The sequence below is a fragment of the Centroberyx affinis genome, unplaced genomic scaffold (assembly GCF_046629955.1).
Source record: "Centroberyx affinis isolate AG114_WGS23_722 - 3 ecotype Tasmania unplaced genomic scaffold, CSIRO-AGI_Caff_v1 ptg002812l_1, whole genome shotgun sequence".
NCBI lineage: Eukaryota > Metazoa > Chordata > Actinopteri > Beryciformes > Berycidae > Centroberyx > Centroberyx affinis.
In genome coordinates, this window is record NW_027280957.1 from 31,215 (window position 1) to 55,907 (window position 24,693).

General features: G+C 42.9%; 1 protein-coding gene across 1 annotated transcript in view; it reads left to right on the forward strand.

Annotated features, from left to right (window-relative positions):
* Window positions 1–22,040, forward strand: part of LOC139657999 (SEC14-like protein 1) — a 37,467-nt gene extending 15,427 nt beyond the window's left edge. The window contains exons 3-16 of the mRNA XM_071536001.1: window positions 6,834–6,983; window positions 7,598–7,729; window positions 8,994–9,122; window positions 9,754–10,027; window positions 10,729–10,838; window positions 11,252–11,441; window positions 12,352–12,440; window positions 12,798–12,868; window positions 13,780–13,951; window positions 14,177–14,311; window positions 14,541–14,675; window positions 15,627–15,878; window positions 16,741–16,919; window positions 18,546–22,040. Coding sequence (XP_071392102.1) covers window positions 6,834–6,983; window positions 7,598–7,729; window positions 8,994–9,122; window positions 9,754–10,027; window positions 10,729–10,838; window positions 11,252–11,441; window positions 12,352–12,440; window positions 12,798–12,868; window positions 13,780–13,951; window positions 14,177–14,311; window positions 14,541–14,675; window positions 15,627–15,878; window positions 16,741–16,919; window positions 18,546–18,651 — 2,124 coding nt within the window. The 3' untranslated portion in view covers window positions 18,652–22,040. The remainder of the gene's footprint in view (window positions 1–6,833; window positions 6,984–7,597; window positions 7,730–8,993; window positions 9,123–9,753; window positions 10,028–10,728; window positions 10,839–11,251; window positions 11,442–12,351; window positions 12,441–12,797; window positions 12,869–13,779; window positions 13,952–14,176; window positions 14,312–14,540; window positions 14,676–15,626; window positions 15,879–16,740; window positions 16,920–18,545) is intronic.
* The last annotated feature ends 2,653 nt before the right edge of the window (window positions 22,041–24,693 follow it).

Sequence of the window (24,693 nt, forward strand, 5' to 3'; positions counted from 1 at the left end):
CTCAACCCTGCAGTGACGTCCCTAGCAGGTCAAAGCCCAGGATCGCCCTTGGCGGAAGTCCTAATGATTTTTGCCACAGATCATAAAGGCTAAATGACATCACACCACTGTCAGCAGCACTCACTCAAAGCCAGTCTTTGTTGGTGTCTGACGTCAAAGGTATAGTTGTTACACAATTTGTATTAGCTCTATTAAGAGGAAACATCCTGGACCGGCTTTAGAGAATGACCCACAGTACTGTAATAATTAGCCTCGGCTGTTGACAATGGGCCTCATTTATCAGTGTGACTGCATGTGTAAAATACTGATGTTGAAATGTTTTATGCAGAAATGTTGGGTGGAAAACTTGGGAAGCTTTCAAGATAGTTACTAGAGCTTAACACAAAGACACACTCTGGTACTGGTACAAATTTGATAGTACTGGTTTATAAATGACTAGGTGAGTGAGTAGGTAACCCTAGCTCGTTTGTCGTGAAATGTGAGAAGGGAACAGGAAGGAACAAAAGGCATTGTTTGCTCTCTATTCAAATATTAAAATGACTTAACCTGAGACTTGAATCTGTCAACTGAAACATTTCTTGCCTAACACTGTAATTAATCGCTTCCTCCTTGGTAGAATTTTTTTCCGGCTTTTTTTTTTTTTTCGGAAAAACAGCCAGAACGGCCTCTGCAAGACTTGTGTCCTTTGGTGTTTTGTTTTGACATCACCTTGACACTAAGCTGTCCTCATCAAGTATCTTAATCTTAAAAGTGCCCCCAACCAAAATGTTCTCGTTTTCCCAGCTGCCAGAAAAGCCAGCTGATAAAAATAGCAGGGGTTGACCTCTGGTCGGCTGCCGGCTCTGTTACACAACCAGTTGCGTACAGTAGACTCTGGAGACGAGACGCTGCTGCTGACCAACTTGGAAGTGTTCTCTGGTCAGAGTGTCGGCCCCAGTAGGCCTGCAGGCCATGGATTCCTGTCTTAACCATAACAGACTATGACCCTCATGCCATTTTCAGCATTGACTGTATGAACAGGTGCCATAATCTAAGAAACAGTATGATTAAAACACACCCAATATGCCTTCCATAGTCTGATGGCTAGAGGAGTATGGTCCTGTCTAACCAGAACTTAGTAGCCTTAAGCGTAGTTGGCTTTTTTTTCCTGCTGTGTAACTGTAGTTAATGTGAAGGCTGTACAAAACTGGGTGCACCAGTACATTCATCATCAAGTCAGTTCATGTATGATGGGCCTTTTGCAACTTGCGGCTCCCCCTAGCAGTTATGAATCCAATTAATGAAAAGCTGTAAATTGATTGAAGCATTGCATCAGAGCTGTTGCCAGATTACATCAGCCTTTGCCCGTGGGTGAGGGTGTGTGTGTATGTGTTCCATATTTTCATTCTATTCAGTATAACTATCTCATGGTACTGCTGTATATAAATGAGAGTTAAAAATAAAGTTCACTGTCTGTTCTATGTCTTTCACGGTCTCCTTGCACAAAATGTTAGTTCCTGTACCCGTTGCGCCTGTATGGACTGCTTCTACGTTAGCTGTTGATGTGTCTCAGCAACAATGTCACAAGTTTTAATTTATTGTAGTTGGCGAACAGAGTAATTCTGATACCCTGATATCTATCCCAGAAGTTCTCAGCCTTTTGGTTTGTAACCCCCCCAAAATACAGCCATGCCTACTCGTGACGCCCCTGTTGCAAGCTTAAACCGGCAGCAGTGTCACTGCAGGATGCTAATTTTTATTGTTTTGTGTATGTGTAACTCAATTAATTGTTGGAAGAGTCTGCAAATATTAATTACTTCTAATGAAAAAGGTGTTCATCACAAGAATTACAAACAAGCTAATATACCGTAGTTGTATACTAGCAATGTATTTCTTTATATTCCATAAATCATCCTGTATAGGCCCAAACTTGTGGCAGCACCAAGCTTGTTTTTCACGCCACAGCTTTAGCAAGCCAGATATCGGCTGGGCTGCCTGCCAGGACTCTTGGTGTTTTCTTGCCCTGTAGTACTACATTGGCATATACATGCACCATGCAGCCCTTTATAGTCTTAAAGGGGATTATGTATGCCTGGATCCTTTTTCTTGCACTAAATTTCCTGAATCTCTCTTCCTGAGCAAAAGAGGCCTTATTCTTCCATACCCATAACCTTCTCCGCATTGCATCTTGTCCAAAGGGAAATTGTTTTCTCTGTGCAGGAAAGGATTAAGTAACCATGTATTGTTTTGATATTTTCTCTCATGCGTCTCTGGAAAGCACATAATATCTCCGGCCGAATTCCAGGAACCATTACTCACAGCTTGGCCCGTTGAGGTGTGTCCGAATGTATCCTGTCGCCATAGAGACTGGAGGATGTGCACACACTCCTTCTTACACACGCATACTTGGTGCAGCTAGCCTGGAAACTAGGCTATCTGATTTCCTTGGAAGTGTGTTTTTTTTTCCCTTTCCAGTCTCCAGTGTGATAAGGTGCTCCAGGGAAGGGTTGAGGCAGAGGACAATCAATATTTGCTGTGGTGGAGTTTGGGTAGCGTGTCTGTTTGGGTTGACGTGTCTACATTGCCTGCTCTGCATCCAAGAGGGTGACTACAGGGCAGGGTGTTATGTGTCTTAAGTAACTATGAATGTTTGTTTTTTTTCCTCAATACACAGGGTGTGATGTAGCTGTTCTTTTTACTGTTAAACTGAGCTCCTATGTAGAAAGCTGGTTTAGATTTTGGAGGGAATCACAGATGTTTCATTGATTTAGGCCCAGAACACTTGGAAGAAGATGTAATATAATACAGGATTCACTCTGTAACACTGGATTCAGTAGACAGGCTGGAGCAAGTCCAAAAATTATGTCAGCATCCCATCACCCCAGTTATCAGTACTATTCCTGACATTTATAGTGGGGAAGAGGTGAAATTACAGAAGAGAGTGTCCTGATGGAATACTCTTAAAGTGCGACACACTTCCACTCTATTTGCCAACATTTTATTGTAGATCATTAAAGATCAAGTGACGGTCTGGATAGATCTCGGATGACTTAAATATTGGCTCACTCTCATTCATACAGTGTTTGCCCTTATCTGTGTGTATTGTGAGTCACATGTGCAGAACATCTTTTCAAAACACGACTTGTGACTGAAGGAGGTTCAGTCGCAAGTCGTCATCTCAAATGAGATGAATCTAGGTTAGATCCTGTTAGAGGTGAGACATCCCGGATGTACTGTAGCTCTGAGGCTTCTCACCTACAAATGGGGTCAGAAATTAACACCTGCCAAACAGGAAATGCCAGTACAATTTGTCTTGGCTGGTATATCGTCAAGGGTCACCTCCCACACTGGTCACGATAACATTTGATCATGCCTCGGTTATATACAGTCTTTGACACTGGCTCTACAGAAAGTGCTGGCAACTAAACTTCTGCCAACCATTTCTATGAAAAATGACATTTCTATATAAGTGTATGTTATATTGGCTCGTGCAGGTACTTTTTTTTTTTTTTTAAGTTTACCAGCCCTTGGCAGGTTAGCCAAAAAGTTAATTTACTTTTATTTAATTCCAATGCCTGCAAAGCATCACTTCATAGACAAACTACTCAGTATAGCCTATTTTTTTTTTGTGTTTGATTCAGAGATTAATGTGACAAAATCAGCATGATGTAGTAGTCTAGGTTTTCCTGTAGGCATACATGTTCAATTTTGGCAGCCCACCATCTTTGACTCAAGCAACATACATGCAAAGCAGTTTGACCTATTTGTCGCACATTATCTAGTAACCTACATTTGGACAGGTAAAGCGGAAGGCTAGCTTCTAAGCCACTTCTGGTTTAATAGCATTAGCCACACTAGTGCAAATCCTCATAGACATTACATTACATAAGCAGCCATTACAATGAATAATCTTTAAAATTCAAAACCACAATGTCAAGTAGTTTCATTCACTATAAAACCATCATAGTCAATTTTGAAACTTACAGCAAAATGTTAACACCATAGTTCAGAATGGGAGGCAATGAGAATTTGAACTGATGTGACCAGAATTGCGTCCCTGTGTGTTTTGATGAACAAACACTGGAGTCACGCAGCATGGCCTTCTGTTTCCCTATGAAGAATAGTCTGGTATCATGACCTTCAGGCTTCCTGTTTTCATCCAACTTTAACAGCCAGACTATTTTCAGTGCGCAAGCGGCGGATAACCTTTACATTGTTTGTTGGTTTTGTCATATCTGTTTCTTCATGAAGCAAAGCAAGGCTCTGAGTCAGTTTGTTTTTGTGCCTCTTAATGCTTTGCACTGTGCTGTCTGGTGCAAAATAAATGTTATGTTATTGTACGTAGGCCTAGTGTTTTGTGTTGAGTTGTTGTTTGCAGTGAAAAGTGCTTGTTTTTTTTTGGACGACACATGACGTTTGTGGTTGAGTTGGCTGTTTGTTGTTGACGTCGGGTTGTTTTAATGGGTGAAACTGATGTTTACAGTCAGTGCTGTAGTGCTGACTGCAGTACAAAGCCTGCACCCTGTGTTCTAGAGCGCCAGGGCTGAAAAACAGAGCTCAGCATTCACTCAGTCAGTGGACAGTGGGCAGCTGAGTGGTTCAATAGCCCTGGCAGCGGTATGCCAGGAGCTGCTGTACCCTGCTGACTGCCTACTACCAACACAAAGCATCCAGCTGCTGCTCCTCACATACTGAGCAGTCTCTAAAACCTCTTGTATTTGTCTTGGAGTGGAAATGGTCTACGCAAAGCAACATTGCCCTAACAAGTCATTATGTGTCTAGTTTTGAACATCAAGCATTTTAGCTATCACACAATGCTGGAAAACATCAAAAATCAACATTGCCAATGACATGTGCATATGCCACTCCTTGGCTGTGGATAAGAACGTCAGCTGAATACCTAAAATGTATGTGGGTTCCTATGCAGCTCTGTTAAATTTTAAGCCCCATCTTATGTCACAGTGAATTGGCTGTTCTCATAGAAGACCTGAACTGAACTCGAAGACCTATGGGTTGTCCCACGCTCCACAGAACACAGCTCCTTTATCGACAAGACTCAGCTGACACTAACTCAGCCAGCCCCAAAAGCCTTGTGAACAGCACTTGCTCTTCCAGTTGATCTCTCACAGTCTGCCCCCCCAACCTTTCTTCTCTCAGGCTTAAATCTCAATGAATCCTGGTAGCCTACATTCAGACACATTGCATGTTTCCAGTCTCTGTTCCCCTTGACTAAGTGGTAGTTTTGCGCCTGATGGGATTGCATTGCACCACCACTCCCCCTCTCTTGCTGCACTCTTGTCTTTCTTTCTGTCTGTATCTGTCTCTGCTTTCTTTTTTCTGTACGTCTTTCTTTCCACTGGCCTTTCTTTGTCTTTGTTTCTTTCATTCAACCATTTGCTCATTCACTCACAGATAAATGCATTCATTGATATCCTGGAAACTGCAGTTTCAGAAGGGTTCAGAATAGGGAGTTTTGCAGTCGGCAATAAAAACAGAGAAATAGTGGTTCATGCAGCAGTGACAAATGGATGAAATGAGAGTCGCAGGCCAGCATAGTGGCTCACTTTGACCTGGGCTCTGCACACTTTCGCTTTAACATACCTGTCTGGTCTGATGTTCAGACGTGTCATTATCTGCCCTCCAGAGAGGCCCGGCAGTTATGCAACCGTGCCAATCAGATCCAACATGGTGGATGGCGGCGATTTAAGAAACAGGAGCCATAGGTGCTGCTGCAGTGACAGTGTGCCAGTCAAGCCCAGTTGTGTAACAGCTGCCTTGACTCTGCACAATAGCTAAGCTGTCTCTGTTTTGTGTTTATGAGAACACATAATTTGGAGACATTGTGTTGCCCCTGGGCACAGCGGCTGTTATTGTGTATTGAGCCCTTTGTTGTAAAGGAATTAAAAAGTGCAATAGTTGAGCCTGGGCCATTCTCTGCTGTGGCTCAGCTCAAGTGAGAAGTTTGGAACAGTGCGGAGGTGAAGGAGCTTTTGTTTGGCCTCTCACTCATTTTCGGCATAGAGCTGTTCTCTGCCCGCCTATTCACATTCTTCACAGTCTCACACAGCTCAATACTTGCATTCCCAAGAATACATGAACTTTTTTCTTAATGAATTGGATAGAAGCTTGGAAATGAAAGTCCCATTGTAGCTGTACAACATTTAAAAATAAAGCTGTTTCGTTTCCTGAATATTGCAATTAAAATATGTATTGTTAGACACTTGGACACAACGCTTTCTGTATACGTTTTTGGTGGTGTGGTAAAAATTAAAAGTTGGGGTAAAATAAGATATTAATGTTGATAATGTTTAAACCAATGCTTTCTCTGACCTGCAGACTAGGGGTTCTGCCTAACACAATAATACAATATAAGAGGCCGTCTGACAAACCTTTCCCCCTGCAAAAAACTGTAGCTTCTTGCAATTTTGACACTCTCAGATGAATTTTGTAGCCCTTATACCTATGCTAAATTTTGCCTGTGTCTGGTAAGTTTGTCACCAGCTAATTAGCCAGTTATTCAGACAGGTGCTTTTCTATTCTAAAAACTAACTAACTCATCCAGTCAGGGGTTCCCAAACCTTTCCATGTTAAGAACCCCCAGATCGATGCACTTAAGGCGACAGATGGCCATCTAATGAAGTTTTTGTCTCAGGCACCGACATCTGATAAGATTTTTATTGTCTGTACTGCATGTAGGGAGATAACAGTGGATGAAGTGAAACTTATCAGAATGCACATTTCCTCCTAATTCTAACTTCTAGTGAAATTAAATATGAACTATTCCCCAAGGACCCCTTCCCTGTTTGGGGAACCACTGAGCTAGATGGTTATTCTTTCTTTCCTTCCTCTTTCAGGCCTATGAGCGGCGGTTCCCCACCTGCCACCTCATCCCCATGTTTGTGGCGAGTGACGTGGTGGATGAGGAGACCAGCGAGGATGGAACCACCCACAGGATTGAGCGCCGCTGTGCCCTGGATGTGGACGCCCCACGCCTCCTCAAAAGGGTGCGTTGAGAACAGGCTTAGGATCAGACAGTCACCAGAATCCCGCCCACCTCCTCTTCACTGGAAAGAGAAATGTGAAACTGAAAAAAATTCAGGGCCCTAGGGACGACTTGACTTGACTGAATTTCACTCAAAAATGAGTATCTGCACAGACAAAGTGATTGTGGTCTTGAAAATGAAAATCATAATTGAGTATTACTGGAGATATTAGCTATCCTATGTTTTCTGCTCACAAAATAGTAACATTTTCAGTATTTCCCACAGTTTAGCAGGTTAGTTTGGCGGTGGGGTTATGGCTGTGTGCCGTGTATTCCTCTGCCAGCGTATTGCATCACAGCGTTATACAAAACATTTTGTGGTTGCTTTATAATTTGCCTGGGCAGGCTGCCAAAATATACACAATATATGGGGAAAGCCTGATGTTAGAGCTACAATCACTTTGCATTTCTGGGTAAATTTGTGTTTTCCATTTGTCACTCCAATCTATGTATGAATATGAATAAAAGAATAATTTTGAGTCTGTGAATTTCCAATTCCAGATAGTTCATGTAGCTGCAGCAGTTTCTCACTGTCACTGATATCCTGCAACTGCATTCGTTGTGTGTCTGGTGCAGATTGCGGGGGTGGACTATGTCTACTTCAGCCAGAAGAACACCCTGAACCGAAAGGAGAGGACGCTGCACATCGAGTCCCATAATGAGACCTTCTCCAACAGGGTCATCATCCATGAGACCTGCTGCTATTCGGTCAGTAGCATACACACGTTTGCCTTTTGGTGGACCTCATGCCATTTGCTAGAGGCCATTATCCAAAGCACCTTACAGTACTATGAGTGACCTGCCGGCAGTGCGCCCATGTTAATGTCCGTGCCTCCCCTCATTTCTCCCTGCTTCACGCTGAAAGCCTTTCTAAATGGACAGAAAAAAGCTGTGTTCAGACTAGCACTGAGTATGTTGCTTGCTATTCCAACCCTTCTCTCTATGTGAATTATTCAGCCCCTTTACTCACAATCTGGCTGAATGCACTCAAACACTGATCTGAAACCAGCCTATATGCCCCCTCTCCCAGGCCCCGTTGCTGTGCGCCGCACGCTCAACTCTGACCGCAGATCTGCCCCTCAATGAATGGATGTGCTCTGAGTTAATGAGGTCAAGCACATTGTATTAGCCTCTAACCAACTAGAGTGCTAATTTTAGGTCCAAGGCCACACAGGGGTTCTTATTATGCGCTTTAGCACTTGACGCTAACAGACAGTAACTGGGATAGACAGCTCAGTTAGACTGAGCTAATGGACTTGGCTAAAGCTAAAATATTTTGGTAGCCAAGGCTAATGAATCTCACAGCACTGGGCCTTCAGAAAGTATTCAACAGCCATGACTTTTTTTTTTTTTTTTTTTTTTTTAACATATTATACATAAAAATACCCCACAATGATGAAGTGAAAACCTATTTTTATGGGTTTTTTTTGCCGAGTTACTGAAGATTAAATTCTGAAATATTTCAAGTTCATCTCAAATACAGCCCCCATTACAGAGCAGCTACAGTAGTGCTGGAATCGTTTGATGGATAGAAAGAACAAAGCTGTATTTTATAAGGAAGGCAATACAGGAAGAGAAGTTGGTGCCTAATGCTAATCAACGTCCTGATGATATGCTCTGATTTGGCTGAAAGTGACTTTCATAACCTTTATACCACACACCATGTAACGGGTAAGAGGCATACATGTGTGTATGTGTGTGTGTGTGCTCATGTTCAGCTTACAAACTCTACAGTCTGCTCGTGTGTAAAGGGCTGGCTAATTTTATACGGACAGACTGACACGCACACTCCCACTCGCAGCGCACAGTGTGAAATTTGCTTTCTGTGTGCGTCATCATTCTGTAAAGCTGGGTGTGTGGTTGCCATAGTAACATGGTCATCTTGTTTCTGCATGTGTGTGTGTATATATACATATATATATGTATATGTATTTGTGTGTGTATGTGTGTGTGTGTGTGTGTGTGTGTACAGGTCCACCCAGAAAATGAAGACTGGACGTGTTTTGAGCAGACCGCCAGCCTGGACATCAAGTCTTTCTTCGGCTTTGAGAGCACGGTGGAAAAGGTTGCCATGAAGCAGTATGCCAGCAGTATCAAAAAGGTGTGTGTGTATGGTACACCTAATCATTTTTCACACACTCAAATGCCTACAATATTTGTTGGCATTTGTCCTACAGACAGACATACACACACCCAAGTGCAGGACAGTCATATAGTTTGAAATATTCATTGCACCCTTTCCACCATGTAACATGATGGGCGCAGTATTGATATTGCAGACATATCATTCCTGTATTCTGTGCAGTGAGTGGAGAAGCCTGGTGTTAAGAGGTTTCTGTTGCGTAAGTCAGCCTGTCCCATGTTGCTGTAGCATAAACAAGCTTGTGTAAGCTCTGAGAGTGGACTGGGGTCTTCTACTGTAGACCCAGTGAGTCATCTGCCTTCATTGGGGATGGATTCCTCTCTGTCTCCTTTACTTGCCTCTTTTTCTAATTGGGAGGCACTATATCCTTTCTTTGGTTAGTACATCGCAAATCCGCAGATACAGGAATCGTGAGCACTGTTGGGTTTTTCTTTAGAAATACGTTAATCACCTCCATCCTCTCTTTTCTAATCTACTTTTCTCCTTTTTATGACTCATTTTTTTACCCTCTTACATCTCATCTCCTTTAATCACCACCTCTTCTGCTATTCTCGCTCTAACTCCCATTCTTCCCTCGGTTCCCTCCCAGGGCAAGGAGATCATAGAGTTCTACCTGAAGGAGCTGGAGGACGAGGGGATCACCCACGTGCCCCGCTGGATACCCTCCTCCCTTCCTCTACCTGCCCCCAGGCCTACCAGCCTCTCCACCAGCCCGCCCGTCCTCCCCAAGCTCCCGGTCACCCCCGCCATCACCATCCCCCTGCCCGCCAACGCCAAGGACAGCGCCGCTCAGAATGCCAATCAGGACGCCGGTGCTCTTCAGGCGGACGGCCCAACGGAGAACGCGGCCGGAACGCCTGAAGGTCGGTGCCCACAGCTGATTGAAAATGGTCGTCAAAACCGCTACTGCATTGATTTTATAGTAGTAATAATCTTTATAGTAAAAATAAAAATCTATATTACACTACCAGTCAAAAGTTTGGACACACACATATTTCTTTCTTTGTACTATTTTCCACATTTTAGAATAATTGTAAAGACATCAGAACTATGAAATAACACAAATGGAATTATGCAGTGACCAAAAAAAGTGTTAAACAAATCAAAACTATCTTATATTTTAGATTCTTTCAAGTAGCCGCCCTTTGCCTTGATGGAAAGGCAAAGGCTTTGGAAGGAAACTTGTTTTTACATGGGCATCAACTTCAATATTTAATTTGTCTAAAAAAATAATTTCAAGCATAAGCCTTTAGAGTGTGTCCAGACTTTTTACTGGCAGCTGTATATAGCACTTTTCAAATCGCAGCAAGGTAGTAAAAGCAAAACATAAAATTGATAGCAAAAGCAGTGAAAGCTCGGTAACATAGGTTAGTTGAGCGAGGCAAGAAACAAGTGACTCTATAAACGGGAGGTCAAAAACAGTGAAACGTCATAAATTGGCAGAAAGAATTATTAATATACTATGATTTCTTGGCTATAAACCTTGCAGTTAACTGGTTTTGCCGTGTCGTGTTTGACTTCACTGTGATAATTTGAGGTGTTGCATTATGCTTGTGTGGTGCAGACAAGCTGGACGCAGACTACATCAAACGCTACCTGGGCGACCTCACCCCCCTGCAGGAGAGCTGTTTGATCAGACTACGCCAGTGGCTGCAGGAGACGCACAAGGGCAAGGTAACACACACACACACACACACACACACACACCCTCTTTTCACCAACAATATCAAATGCATGCATGAACATCATAGACTTTCTCCACACAACTAGCAACTTCATACAGTCGCCCTACTGTTGGCTTTGTTTACATAGTGATTTATTGGATTGACAGCTTTTTTTTGACAGCTTATGCCTTGATCAGTTGTTTTTCACAGTTGTCTGTCTTCTGTTTACATTTTGTACACAAGCTCATGAAATAAATCTCCATCAGCATTTAAATCTCAGCTCCCTCTGGTATTTTGGTTTCTTTGTCCTACTCACACTGCTTGTAATTCTTGTTTTTTTCCATCCTTTTTTTATTTTTTCAAGTTTTTTTTTTTCATGCGCAAATAAACTAAACCTCAACACTCTCCTCTTCCTATATCCAGATCCCTAAGGACGAGCACATCCTGCGTTTCTTGCAGGCCCGGGACTTCAACATGGACAAGGCCAGGGAGATCCTGTGCCAGTCTCTGACCTGGAGGAAGCAGCACCAGGTGGACTACCTGCTGGAGACCTGGAGCTCACCGCAGGTCCTCCACGACTACTACACCGGCGGCTGGCACCACCATGACAGAGGTAAGGTGCAGCCGTGGGAGGAGGGGAGGAGGGGAGGAGGGAGGGAACCAGTTTGTGTGTGTGAATTCCGTAAAAAAAAAAAATGCTACACCTTTTTTCTAATTTTCGCCTTTTACATCCACACAGTCAGTTGAGCAAGTGGACACATGCTGCATGCTCACCCCCGAATGCCTCCACTCTCACTCAGCATTAGTGACATTCTTCCCGCACTGAACATGCAAGCCATCGCTCTTTTGCATACACACACACACACACACACACACACACACACACACACACTGGTGATTGATGTAGGTCACCTCAGTCCCGGCCATACTACTATCCTGAAGAACATCTTGGTTCTCTGATTACCCACAGACTCAAGTTACACACACACACACACAAATTAGCCTCATTCTTGGCAACCCACAGCCTTCAGCTATGCATGTGAATTAAACATGAGGCCAATTTGTCAGCCCTGTTTGGTTACCCAAATAGCTCTCAACACACACAAACACACACACAAACACACACTCACAGTCCCATTGACTGTTATGGAGTCTTTATTTAGAACCTAGAGCGAAACCATTGACAAACTCTGGAGTCGCTTATCTGCCCTTACGTTCAGCTTTCTCCCTGCTCTCCTCCTCTCTGTCCCCTTTAATTCTGCGGTTTCGAATGGATTTTCTGCAGCCTTATCAGCGTGCAGCTAATCTCTTATCATTCTTTCTACACGTCATTTTATGGGATACACATGCATAAAGCAAAAGAACATTTCTCGGCGTACACGTTCCGTTTATTGACTTATTTACACAACATAAAGCAACAGACGGGCAAACAATTCAAACCTCTCCTTTTTAACAGTTACACAGCCTTGTAGGAAGTAGATAGAAGTGTGATAGATAATGTTGATGTTTGTTTTTTCCTCCAGATGGTCGTCCTCTGTACATCCTGAGGCTGGGCCAGATGGACACCAAAGGACTGGTCCGTGCACTTGGAGAGGAGTCTCTGCTCAGACATGTATGTACCACTGCTGAAACACACTTCAAACTAATATCTACATGTGTGTGTCTTCATGTGTGAGGCTGTGTGTATGTCCGTATGGGTCAGTTAGGGTGTAGGTCAGACATTTAGTGGTTGGATTATAGATTAGGGAATGAATGGCATGGCCTGTCAAATGTAATAACACAAGGGCGTGTGTGTATATATAGCTTGTATGTGCCGCTTGTAATTTTGATGATCTAGGAATTTGAGTATATTCTCTTCTCGATGTCTGTCACTCTGGATAAGACCATTAGCTAAATGCTTGAAATGTAAAATCTAAATGAAAATCTGTTGGTGCACTAGTATACAAACAAACTCCTTGGGTAATTTCAGGTGCTGTCCATCAACGAAGAGGGTCTCAGACGCTGTGAGGAGAACACCAAGGTGTTTGGGCGACCTATCAGGTAAACTTACAGTACAGATCAATACCAACTCTCCTCAATAACAGTGGCTGAAAGACTGCTATGTTGGTTATGTAACAGCAACTATCACTCACGCTATTTTGCTTTAAACTCTAGCTTTAGCGTGGGTGTAGATACATAGAGAGGCAGGGCTAAGTGGAAAAATTGACTTTAACAAACAAGCAAAATTACGTAAATACATGCTACTACATTGCACACTGAACTGTGTTTAGATGGTAGTTGAATTTTTTTTTGTATTGCAACTCTACCCTGTATATACCCAGATGACATGTGTCCTTGGTTTTATAACAGCAACCAGCACTCAGGCTATTGGATTCAGTTCACTGCTTGTAGCATGGGCACAGGTGTAGCTGGCAAGGTTGTGCGGTTTAAAACACAAACACACACACACACGTGCATGTGCGCACACACACACACACGCACACAAACGCATACACTCACACGCACACACAATGAGTGAGTCCAGAGGAGTATTATCTCCATCTGCATGGAAAGAATGCAGTGGGTTATTTTCTGAGTGCTCTGATTCAGATGGCAATGGAGAGGGAGGGAGTGGAGATGGTATCTGTCATCTGTCAGCTCCATCAGATAGGAGTGAGGAGGTGGCTGGGAGAAGAGCCATGCAGGAACGCATGTGAAGTGGGCTGTGGATGGATATCACGCCAGAGCCCTTGTGCAGAATGCATAGAGGGAAGGGAGGTGGGGGGAGGGAGAGGCAACTGAGGCGGGAAAAGGTACGAGAGGGCGTTGAGTTCAGAGTTGGCGAGTGCTGCCTTCAACACTTGAGCTTCACTTCAGGGTGACAGGTGCTAAGTGGTGGAAAAAAGAGGCCGTAGCCGATGTGTGTGCTAGGCGTTTATCCACTTCCTAATCCTCTCACATCTCTTTGGTAGCTGTTGGACGTGCCTGGTAGATCTGGAGGGTCTGAACATGCGTCACCTGTGGCGACCGGGGGTCAAGGCCCTGTTGAGGATCATCGAGGTTGTGGAGGCCAACTACCCAGAGACACTGGGGCGACTGCTGATCCTGAGAGCTCCCAGAGTCTTCCCTGTCCTCTGGACACTGGTGAGAACCAGGAAGGGAATACACTAGCTGCAACAGTCTCAAACGCTCCACTTACAGCATGCAGTTCATATGTTGACATACAAAACCCACACCAAGCATGCATGCGTTCTACTGCGCTCTTCTCAATGCTGATTTATTGTTTATGTATAGTACAGCGATTTAGCCTGTTTGCTATGTGTACTGTATGTGTTTAACCTCTGATCAATCCTCCTCCTCGGCCCCTAGGTAAGTCCATTCATCGATGAAAATACCCGTAAGAAGTTCCTGATCTATGCAGGCAATGATTACCAGGGTCCTGGAGGACTGGTGGATTATATCGACAAGGAGATCATCCCTGACTTCCTGGGAGGAGAGTGCATGGTAAGTGTGTGTGTGTGTGTGTGTGTGAGAGAAGGAGATACATTTACACTTGCAGGTTGTCATCTGAGACTATGATATAATTCTGAATCTGCTCTAGATTCTGTGACATGATCTGTGTTAAGGGAGAAGCGATTGACATTATGTAGACTACCTACCACCTTGGGGTCTCCTTTACTGACCTAATTCTGTGTGTGTGTGTGTGTGTGTGTATCTCTTCCTTTCTCTGCAGTGTGAGGTACCAGAGGGCGGCCTGGTGCCCAAGTCTATGTACCGGACAGCTGAGGAGCTGGAGAACGAGGACGTCCGCCTGTGGACAGAGACAATCTACCAAAGCGCGAGCATCTTCAAGGGAGCGCCGCACGAGGTGAGGCCCAAAACAGAGCACCTCTGCTGGGGAAGGGGAGGGAGGAGAGAGGGCAGCGTGTGGGGAGCTTAAGGGAACATGCAGGGCAGGACAATATTGTCACGAGCACCACAATTTCAGGTACATCACGTTTTTAAGTCAATAAGTGAGAATTTCCAACAGTATGGTTCGTATTTGTCCTACATAGTGGGTATATATGCTAGTCTACACGTGTTATACCCTGAGGCGTGTGCAGCTATGACAGTATTGCCTTCTCTTGCGTTTTCCTTTTCAATAGAGAGATCCAAATATGTTTTCTAACCTCAGTTGCATTGAGAGCACTGCCACCTAGTGGTTTTAGCTTGTAAATTAATTCCAAGTGGTCCCCAAGTCAAACCAGGGAACAAATTTGGCATGAAGTTTGCTTTGAAAAACCCATCTGCCCGCAGTGACATACTGGTAGAGGTGTTATATAACTTATAGCACAGGGAGAGACACCTGGCCATATGGATCCTCTCTTCTGGAAATAGGTTTGATTCAGGTTAATTATCCCATGACCTTTTAAACAGATGTTCACAATTTTCTCTCTTGCTCTCTCTCTCTCTCTCTCTCTCTCTCTCTCTCTCTCTCTCTCTCTCTCTCTCTCGCTCTCTCTCGCTCTCTCTTTTGCATTATACATTTTTAGGCATTTAGCTGGAGCTCTTATATGGAGCAACTTACAATGAGTGCAGCAATATAATAGGCTTCAGTTCCTTGACTACACCAGTTTCATAGCAGCCAGTAATAAGGAGTGCAAGGGTCACAGCCATAGTGCCATAGGAAAAGAAATAAAAATAAGAGCTCAGGAGAGAGAGGTTGAAACATTTCTTTCGCTTTCCCTCTGGTTGTTTCCTCCATTTCTCTCTTCACATATCACTCCATTAATTTCTTCTTCATTCATTCATTTCTTCTTCACTTCTTCCCACCAACCAGCTGCTGATCGAGATCATTGACGCCTCCTCTGTCATCACCTGGGACTTTGACGTGTGCAAGGGCGACGTGGTCTTCAACATCTACCACTCCAAGCGGGCCCCCCAGCTGCCCCGTAAGGACCCCCTGGGGGCCCACGGCATCACCTCGCCAGGGGGCAACAACGTCCAGCTGATCGACAAGTCGTGGACCCTGGGCCAAGACTACAGCATGGTGGAGTCTCCGCTCACCTGCAAGGAGGGAGAGAGTGTGCAGGTCAGCATCCAGGATCATGAGTCTGTGTATCATGGTCCTTATCAAGAACAATACATGATAGAAACTTCATACTTACACCACAGGTTCCCCCTATATAGTAGATAATCTGATTAGATTTTATAATAATAATAAACAATAATAATAAACTTTATATATATAGCACATTTCAAAACAGAGTTACAAAGTGCTTTACAACAAGTTTAAACGAGTTTAAAACGTCAATAAAACATCATACAAGATGAAGGACTTAAAAATAGAAATGAACACCATCTAAAAGAAGGAATACAATGAAATGGAATACAATAAACAATAAAACAAATTGAAATAACTAAAATTTTAAGATTTTGGATCACCTTGCTGCATAAATGTGCATATTAGTGAGGAGAAAGTGATTTTCTTGAAACTACTATAACTCCTTAAAGCTTTAAGATAAGGAGTTCATATTAATATCACCCATGTGTTATGTGACGACAACTATGTAACTATGTGACATTTAAATATTTTCTAATTAAAGCATTAATTATCTTAATTAACCACGAGCATAACTGATGATTTTTTTAGTATATCATGGTACAGCAGGACTTTAGGCAGCTGAAGTGCCTCTTGTTATTTCTACTGGTTTCTATTAGTGATTTTATATTCAGTTTGTGTGGTTATATTCTATTTTTCTTTTTCCCCTGCTGAATCCTGCTGAAAAAAATCTAATTTCAATCACTAAAGTTTCATCTCATCTCTTCTCTTAAGAACTGGCTTCTCACAGGCCAGAGAGGTCAGCTCCAGCTGGCTTGCTGCAGGCTGTATTCACAGGTTATTATATTGATGATGGCTGTACCATGAACTCAGGAGTCTCTCCTCTCCGCAGGGCTCCCATATAACGCGGTGGCCGGGTTTCTACATCCTCCAGTGGAAGTTCCACAGCATGCCAGCCTGCTCTGCCACCAACCTGCCCCGGGTGGACGATGTGCTGGCCACCCTGCAGGTCTCCTCGCACAAGTGTAAAGTCATGTACTACACCGAGGTGTTGGGCTCTGAGGACTTCAGGTTGGTAACTCTGTGTGTGTGTGTGTGTGTGAGAGAGAAAGAGGTTAAAGTGTATGTATGTGTCCATATCTTTTATATTTTTAAAGGTTATTTGTTTACCATGATGTTGTAATAGTGTTTTTATTTCAGACATTGTGACTTTTCCTTTGTGACTCCATTTTTCACTCCTGTCTCCTTTCAGTTTTCCCCCTATGTCTCTACAACGTACCACATAGTGCCACGTATGATATTTGAATGAGTTGAACCTGTATTGTTGCAAAAAGTAGATTTCAAAATGCCCTAAGAGCATCATGAGTTTTTTTAGGACCCCAGTTATGAAATGAGGATGCTTCCCTCCCTCTGAGGCTCCTTTTATCCAGCCTTTTCTGTTCAATACGCTCCTGTTCTATCGCTCACAATCCCCTCCTCCTCCTCTCTTCCTGTGAAGAACGGCTTGCTGTGATGTGCAGAGTTTGTAAGTGGCCCAGTGTTTGCCCCTTTTCCGTTAGCACTACTTATCATCATTGCTGCTTTTGGCTGCTAATTTGAACAGCCCCCTCCATAGTAGTCACTCTTCTGATTCAGCAAGGAGATGCTTGTTTGCATCTGTTTTTGCTTTTGTTAGCATTGGCTAACAGGATGCCGTAGTCTTTCTCAATGCACTTTACTTGCACTGGAGAAAGGATTCTTGCACTGAGACTATAGTCTAACTCTCTACTTGCTGTCCTCAGCCACCCTGCTTGCATGACTAACAATATTAGGCATCCTAGGTTGGGTTGAGCTGAGCACACTCTTACTCAACTGGTGTGTGTCTACACACACACAAATGCACAACCACTCCCACAGACACTTCCTGGCATCTGCATTTGTTTTTCTACAGCCATCCATTTGTACTACCAATCTCACTTTGCTTTCACCGCACTTGCTGTTTCATCACTTCCTTCTCTAAAACAGACTGAGAGCATCATCTAACTCATTCTAGTAGTATTTAACAGGATGTTTTGCTCATGGTTAAGAATTAGGCATTATGTTACAGTATAGAACATTTAATCAGAATCTTTCTGAATCATTAAAACACCAACTTGAGTTAGGTGAATATGAAATTTATATATTGACTTACTTACATACTCTGAAATTATTTGAAATCAAAGCAATTGTACCAAACAGCCTAATTATACCATTTGGTAAAGGAAGCCAAAACTCTCTTGACTTATTCATGCAAAACAAAACAAAAAGCCTTTTTTTATAGTTATGACTGTGTCAACTAAGCCTTTAACAATTTTGCCCCGCCTCTTCCCCAGTATTTTTGAAAATACTTAACTGGAAAAAGCAAAGTCTTTGGCAGTTTCATATCCTCTCTCAACCAGCCTAATTATAGCGTTGCTGCTTGGTCTGAAACCCAAAGTTTCTACCTGATATTCTATTGGTTGTTGCAGCCTATGGCAGAGCCTGAGCCTTGTGTGCCACACAGAGTGAACCTCCTTCTTGTTGGTTTGATTTGGCTGCATGGTTCTGAATCTGCATCATGAGCACTGGCCTGGATAAAGCACGAACTGTGCACACACAATGCATTCAGTTAGGAAAATGGCTAACTTGGTTTTCTGTCCCATGTTCTCCCCTCTCTCTCGATGTCTGTCTCTGTCTCAGGGGTTCGATGACCAGCCTGGAGTCGAGCCACAGCGGTTTCTCTCAGCTCAGCGCCGCCACCACCTCCTCCAGCCAATCACAGTCCAGCTCCATGATCTCGAGGTAGAAACTGGAAGCTGGGGACTACAACTTTGGACTACAATACCCACAATACCCCCCACTGCCCTTATCGTCAACCCAAGCCAACTTCCATCTACCCCCCTCCTCTTCAGACTGTACCTACGACACAGCCAGTCTCTGTGGAACTGAAGCATGCTTGCACAAACAGGAGACAACGAATTAAAAAGAAATCTGCGACAAAAAGAAAATACAAAGACTATGTGTTCAATTTATAAAGGGCTGTTTTATCGCACAAAGGTCATGTATTTTTCTTGCCTGCCGTCTCTGCCGGGCAGCCGGTTGAATCAGAACATTTGGAGAACATTTGATTGCTTCGATTTTGTCTTTTGCGCGGTGGAAGGATACAAGACGGGAGATGAGCTGGTGCCTTTTGGGGCAATGAAAGCTGGAAGAAGCAATATTCTCATCCTGGGAGCTGTGGGACCAGATGAAGAAACTGGAGGCGCTGTTACATATATGCATATTCATGTACACACACACACTCTCAAACAATTACCACACACACCTCACTTAATGTGCATCGGCTGTAAAGACTGGATGTACTGTTGGATACAAACAAAAAACACACACATGCACGCACACACACACAGAGACACACGCACAGATGCTTGATGACATGCAAAAATCTACAGTGTTTGCCATATTACCAGAGGGGTTTATTTAACCTGGTGAATTGTTTATAGGTCAAGTGTGGGTGGTTGGTGTAAACTCTTACTAGACCTGGGTCAAATATCATTTCCAAATAATTAAAACTGTTTTTCAAAACTGCATGGAATATTGAGTGGGTGGCGTTTACTGAATCACGGCAATACAGATGGGGTCAGGAGAGTGGTCAGTCACACAGAAGTATACTACATTGACTTCAGATATTTTCCTGTGGCTGTCTGAGCTTTCCGGCGGTCATTTTATTTGTCTTATGTGGCAAACCCCACCCATCTGTCTCATGAGGGCTTTATCAAACCACGAAAAGCATTTGAACACGCTATTTGACCCGGGTCTGACTCTTAGCGAGGTAATCCGCTAGAAGCAATAACACGAGTTTGAATTTTTACTGTGTGAAATATTTCTATTTATCATTAAGATGTATGTGGACTGTGGAGTATCATGGGTGCTTAGTGCAGATGACCTTCCTGTTGTAAGGTATGGACGGGCAGGCAGGCAGACGGGCGAACTGGTCCAGTAAACCACTACATTCTGCGACGTAAACATGACTATTTTGCTTTTATTTAAACTGCCATCAGTTCAGCAGAGAAAGAAAAATAACTTGCCGGTTTTTACCTTTATGGAATTTCATTATTTATTCATAAATCGAATCCGTAAATAATCTGGATTGTTACCGGAATGGCCAGTCAATCGGTTTGCTTTCTGTTGACTGTCTGCAGGATTGAGGGACACCTGTAAAAGAAATCAAGTTGTCAAGGAGATGCCTTGTCACTGATTTGTGAATGTGCTACTGATTGGCTCTGATTGGCTCATTGGTTAGCTCTCGCTAACCAATGAAATGCCTGAATTTGGAGGGTCATGATGTGATGGGTCAAAACTGCCATTATTATATATATTTTTTCTCAGAGTGATGTAGATTTAGTGTGCATTAAGGATGAATGTTACTTTGTGATGAAGCTTATCATTTGTCACTGATAGGAACGTATTGATACTGTACTGGTGTTGGGTGGAGATTGTTACTGTTTTGGAGGCGAGTACTTGATGGGGTGATGCGGTGCGTTACTGCATGCTCACATGGTGAAGGGGTTTACAGATCTATAATTTAGACTTATGAAATACTTGTAGCCATTTGAGAGCCATGTGTCAATACCATTTTAGCCTTTGTAATCATCAGTTAGAAATGTACCTGCTTTTTTGAGGGTCGCCTCTTTGGTAGATCAGCAATTATGGATTGAATGATGTCGACATTTCTAAATGCAATGCATCCATGCAACTGTTTGTTTTTTTTATACAGCCTCTGTGTGCTTGTGAAGCACTAATGACCACCTGTGGATTTGACTCCCTCCGAAGGGCACAAATGATCGTCCATGATCGAGTTTGTTGTAATGGGGCTTTTTTTGCAAAGTCCTGGATCATAAAAATGTTTATTCTGTGGTCAGAAAGTAGAGGGCTGAAGTGCTCGTCACACTGGGGTAATCAAATGTGTGAATATGTTGAACTAGCCTAACTTAAATCTAAACGATGTTGCTCCATATGTTGGTGATACACTTGGAAATCTTTTTGGAGCAGTAGAGATGTGCAACACTCCCTTCACCAGTCAACGAAGTGAGGTACGGGGTCAAACATCCCTTCAGAGTTGGCTACAAAATGTCCGTATGGCATTATAACAGCAATGCCAAGGCAACACATTGGCCACTGTTGCCATTTGACTCCTGAAACGTCACCTTGTGTAGCTCACAGCAAAAAGAAAACATGGGTATGAGGGTTTTCTCTTACATGGGAATCAAGTTCCTGAAATCACTGGCCCCCTGCCTGTTTTTTTGTTTTTGCTGTTACATGAAACACGGCTTGTTTTTAACCATGTAAACAAAAAGGTCAAGGGGTAATATGTGATATCTATGTGTCATTAACCGCAATAACATGAAATGCTTTACTGAGAAAAGGACCTCCTCTGAATGAGGACTGTTAAGCGTGAATGACGGTGTGAAAGAATGAGAATTGAGTGTTTGAAACGATGAAAATATTATGCCTGTAAATTGTCTAACAGTCCCCCGAACCCCACGGCCGGTGTAAATACCTATTTGTACTCTTTCCTTCTCACTTTCTGAAGCATGTCTAGAAATACAGTAATTTTCCCTCACTTTGCAATTCTTCCGGGAGACCTCATTGCCGTTTGATGGATCCTGCTCATTGGTTCACAAACAGGTCACATCAATTCCAGACCTCGTTTCTCTCTCAGATTTGTCCTCTTGCCTCTCTCTTTCTTCCTTTTACACTCCAGGTTTGCTCTGTTTTCCTTTCAAACACTTTTTTTCTGTACGTCTTTGAAGCAGAGTGGACATGTGCTTTGTAAAACTGGCTCACTAAGCTGAGTACTGAAGCCATAGACATAAAGTGTACTCAGATCAGATGTTGTGTCTCAGTTTCATCTGACTTCAGTGTCACTACAAGCACCAGAACACCTCCACACTCTGCCTCCCTGACTCTGTTAACTCTTTCTCTGTGTTCACCTGCGTCAAGGTCTCATTGACAGATGAGGGCTATAACCGTTTGTCTCGATTTGTCTTCGTCTTTCTGCTTCTCCTTTTCTGACGTTGTTGCATATCTTCATCTCTTTAACCTTGACGTGAATAATTATGTAAAAAGGACTTGTTTGGATTAATGAGAAAATGGCGCCTTTACATTTTTTGAAAGCATTAAACTTGAATTATGAGAAAATCGATGCGCTGTTGTGTTGAATTCATTTAACAGTTTGCCCCGTCTTTGCCTTAATTTTTTTTCAGCATTGTTTTTTTTCTGTGATGTGTGAAGTTGGATACACATTGACAACATCCACAACTTTTCATACAATGGCTGCGATAATAATAGTATAATATAATAATTGAGTGTAATTTGGCCCACCGACCCATGCATTAATCTTCTGTTTCTCAGTTTGAAATCCAAAATGTATTATGCTGTATATTCATAGTATTCTGTTACATCACCACATGGCCATCTTGGTAGGAAAATAACAGGTGATTGTAACAAATTAACAGGTGTTTATAATCAAATGACAGCCACAGCCAATGTGTATATATAGAGAAGCACCATATTGGTAGGAAATGGTAGTATAGGAATACTATATTAAGTTATAACTCAGATGAAGCCTCTTATTTTGAGTCCTTAACCTCTGTATACTATCATCAAAACAAGGTGTACAATTTGTTTGAGATAGAGTTTAGACAAGAAAAGTAGGAATATGGGAATCCAAATAAAAGATTTTATATTTACAGGAAACTTTTTTTTTTCATGTCCAGAATGTTTCTGTGTCATAGATCACACTTCTGTAAACCTTCCTCATGTTTTACTGTCCTTCCACAAATTAGTTTTATTTGAAAATGCTTCTATTACCAAGCTGCAAAGTCGTTTTTAGATATTTTAGATGCTGTCTAGAGATTTGCATGTTTGTGTGAATTTGTTCCCCTTCAAAATTTGGAAGCAGTGTGCCGCTGGCTGCCTTCACTCTTTTTTATCAATTCTTCATTGGTGAGATTCATAAAAAATGGGTTTTATGCGTGCTGCATCACCGACTTGAAACAAGAAGATTTCTCTGGTGACCTGAATCTTCTGGTAGCAAATTATTATTTTTGAAACAGAATTTTACTCTCAGGTATTGGCAACTCCACTGTGGGGAAGTTGAACATGTTAAATTAGTAAGTATGGCTGCTTTGCTTGTTATTCTGCTGTCTTATTGCAGCCCAGCCTGCCTCTGATTCTCTCTCTGATCCATTTGTGCCAAAGTCTTGTTCAGATTTGCATTCAAGTCATACAGCTTGTAATCCTCTGAGGATAGCGGCACAGCTTTATGAACCGTGTTGGGCACAGTAAGAGATGCACTGGTTACTTCCTCAAATGTATTTATTTTCTGACCCACTTGCCTCTTTCAGCTTCTTCGTTCAGTCTTGTTGCAGCTTATTCAACATGGCTCTCATCTGGCCCTCCATATTCCCTTTCTCTTTCCTCCCTGATCACTAACTCCTCAGTTTTTGCGTTGCTATTTTGCAGAGAGGTGTCAGTGTTCTTTTGCACCTCTCTCATTTGTCTTTCCTCCGCCTGGTTTCTTCATTCAGCCTCGACACGATGGAATTATTCAAAGCTTCTCTCTTCTACTGGTTTAGACACATGCTCCATCCTTTGCCGATCGTTCAGTCGAGCCACCGTTTTCAATGGTGAAAGTATTTTCAGTGGAGGATGAGTTTTGAAACCAGTGATGTTAGTGGAGCCAGCTGTCAGTAAATCAGAGGAAGAAAACCATATTTTTGTGCCATTAAGCCTCTGCATCCTCCCTCAGTCCTCTGTCTTCTGTGACTTTGTCGTCTGTTTCTGTCCATGTGTCATGTTTAGGAGTCTTGTCTACTCTTTGTAAGGCTGTTGACCCGGTTGCATTTGGCGCTGCCAGTAGCCTCTGCCTCTCCTCTGTTGAATTATTCTCATCACTGGACACTGTCGGTGTCAGACCATGCATCACCAGTCACCGCTCCTCTGAGTTTCTTTGTTTATCTAAGCATTCAACATTGTCTTTCCTTTGTCTAATGGATCACCAGTCAGTCTTTCTTTCTCACACCAAACATTTCATTATCCGTGTCTCTCTCCTTAGTCTTTCCTTCCTCTAGAGTTTGCAGATCATCCAGCTTGTATTTGCAGTGGAGTCAGTGTTTTTAATATTGGATGTGCTGTCAGTGGAGGCAGTGATGTTAAGGGACCACTGCTTTTTCTGCAACAAAAGAATCACTGGTTAGTAGTTGATTTTGTCTTTAGCAGATTCTCCTTCAGGCCATCTCTACTTCTATCATGTACCTGTTTGCTCGTTCATCAGCTGCAGCCAAGGCTTCTCTGATAACCTGCTTGTCCATCTTCTCCTGCCTGTTGATCCTCCTCGCTCTCAGCTTTCTGCCATCTACCTGGTTTCTTCAGAGCCTTCAGAGCCTGCCTCTTCATCATCTTCTTCTTCTTCCTTCCATATCATCTTCCGTCTGAGATCTGACACTTCACTACAGTCTCTTGCAGAGTGTGCTGACCTGCAGGTCGTAGGACTCCTCTCTGGGGTTTTGTACGCTGTGTGAGAAATACCTTCAGCTCTTTAGACCTTTGGTTGACCCGGCTGGCCAGGAAGACCAGCTCCTCTTCACTCATCCTCGTCTGTCTGGTACAAAAAACACAAGATAACGATGATTGATGAATGTACTCATGATGTGATGGTGTTAAATAAAGCTGCTATAGGGCATCCAAACTGTAGCTGCATTGCAATCCAAATCTTTTTACATTAACTTTCATTTTGGCTGAAGAAAATGAAGTTGTGACAATCATCTGCCCCTGATATAGTGAA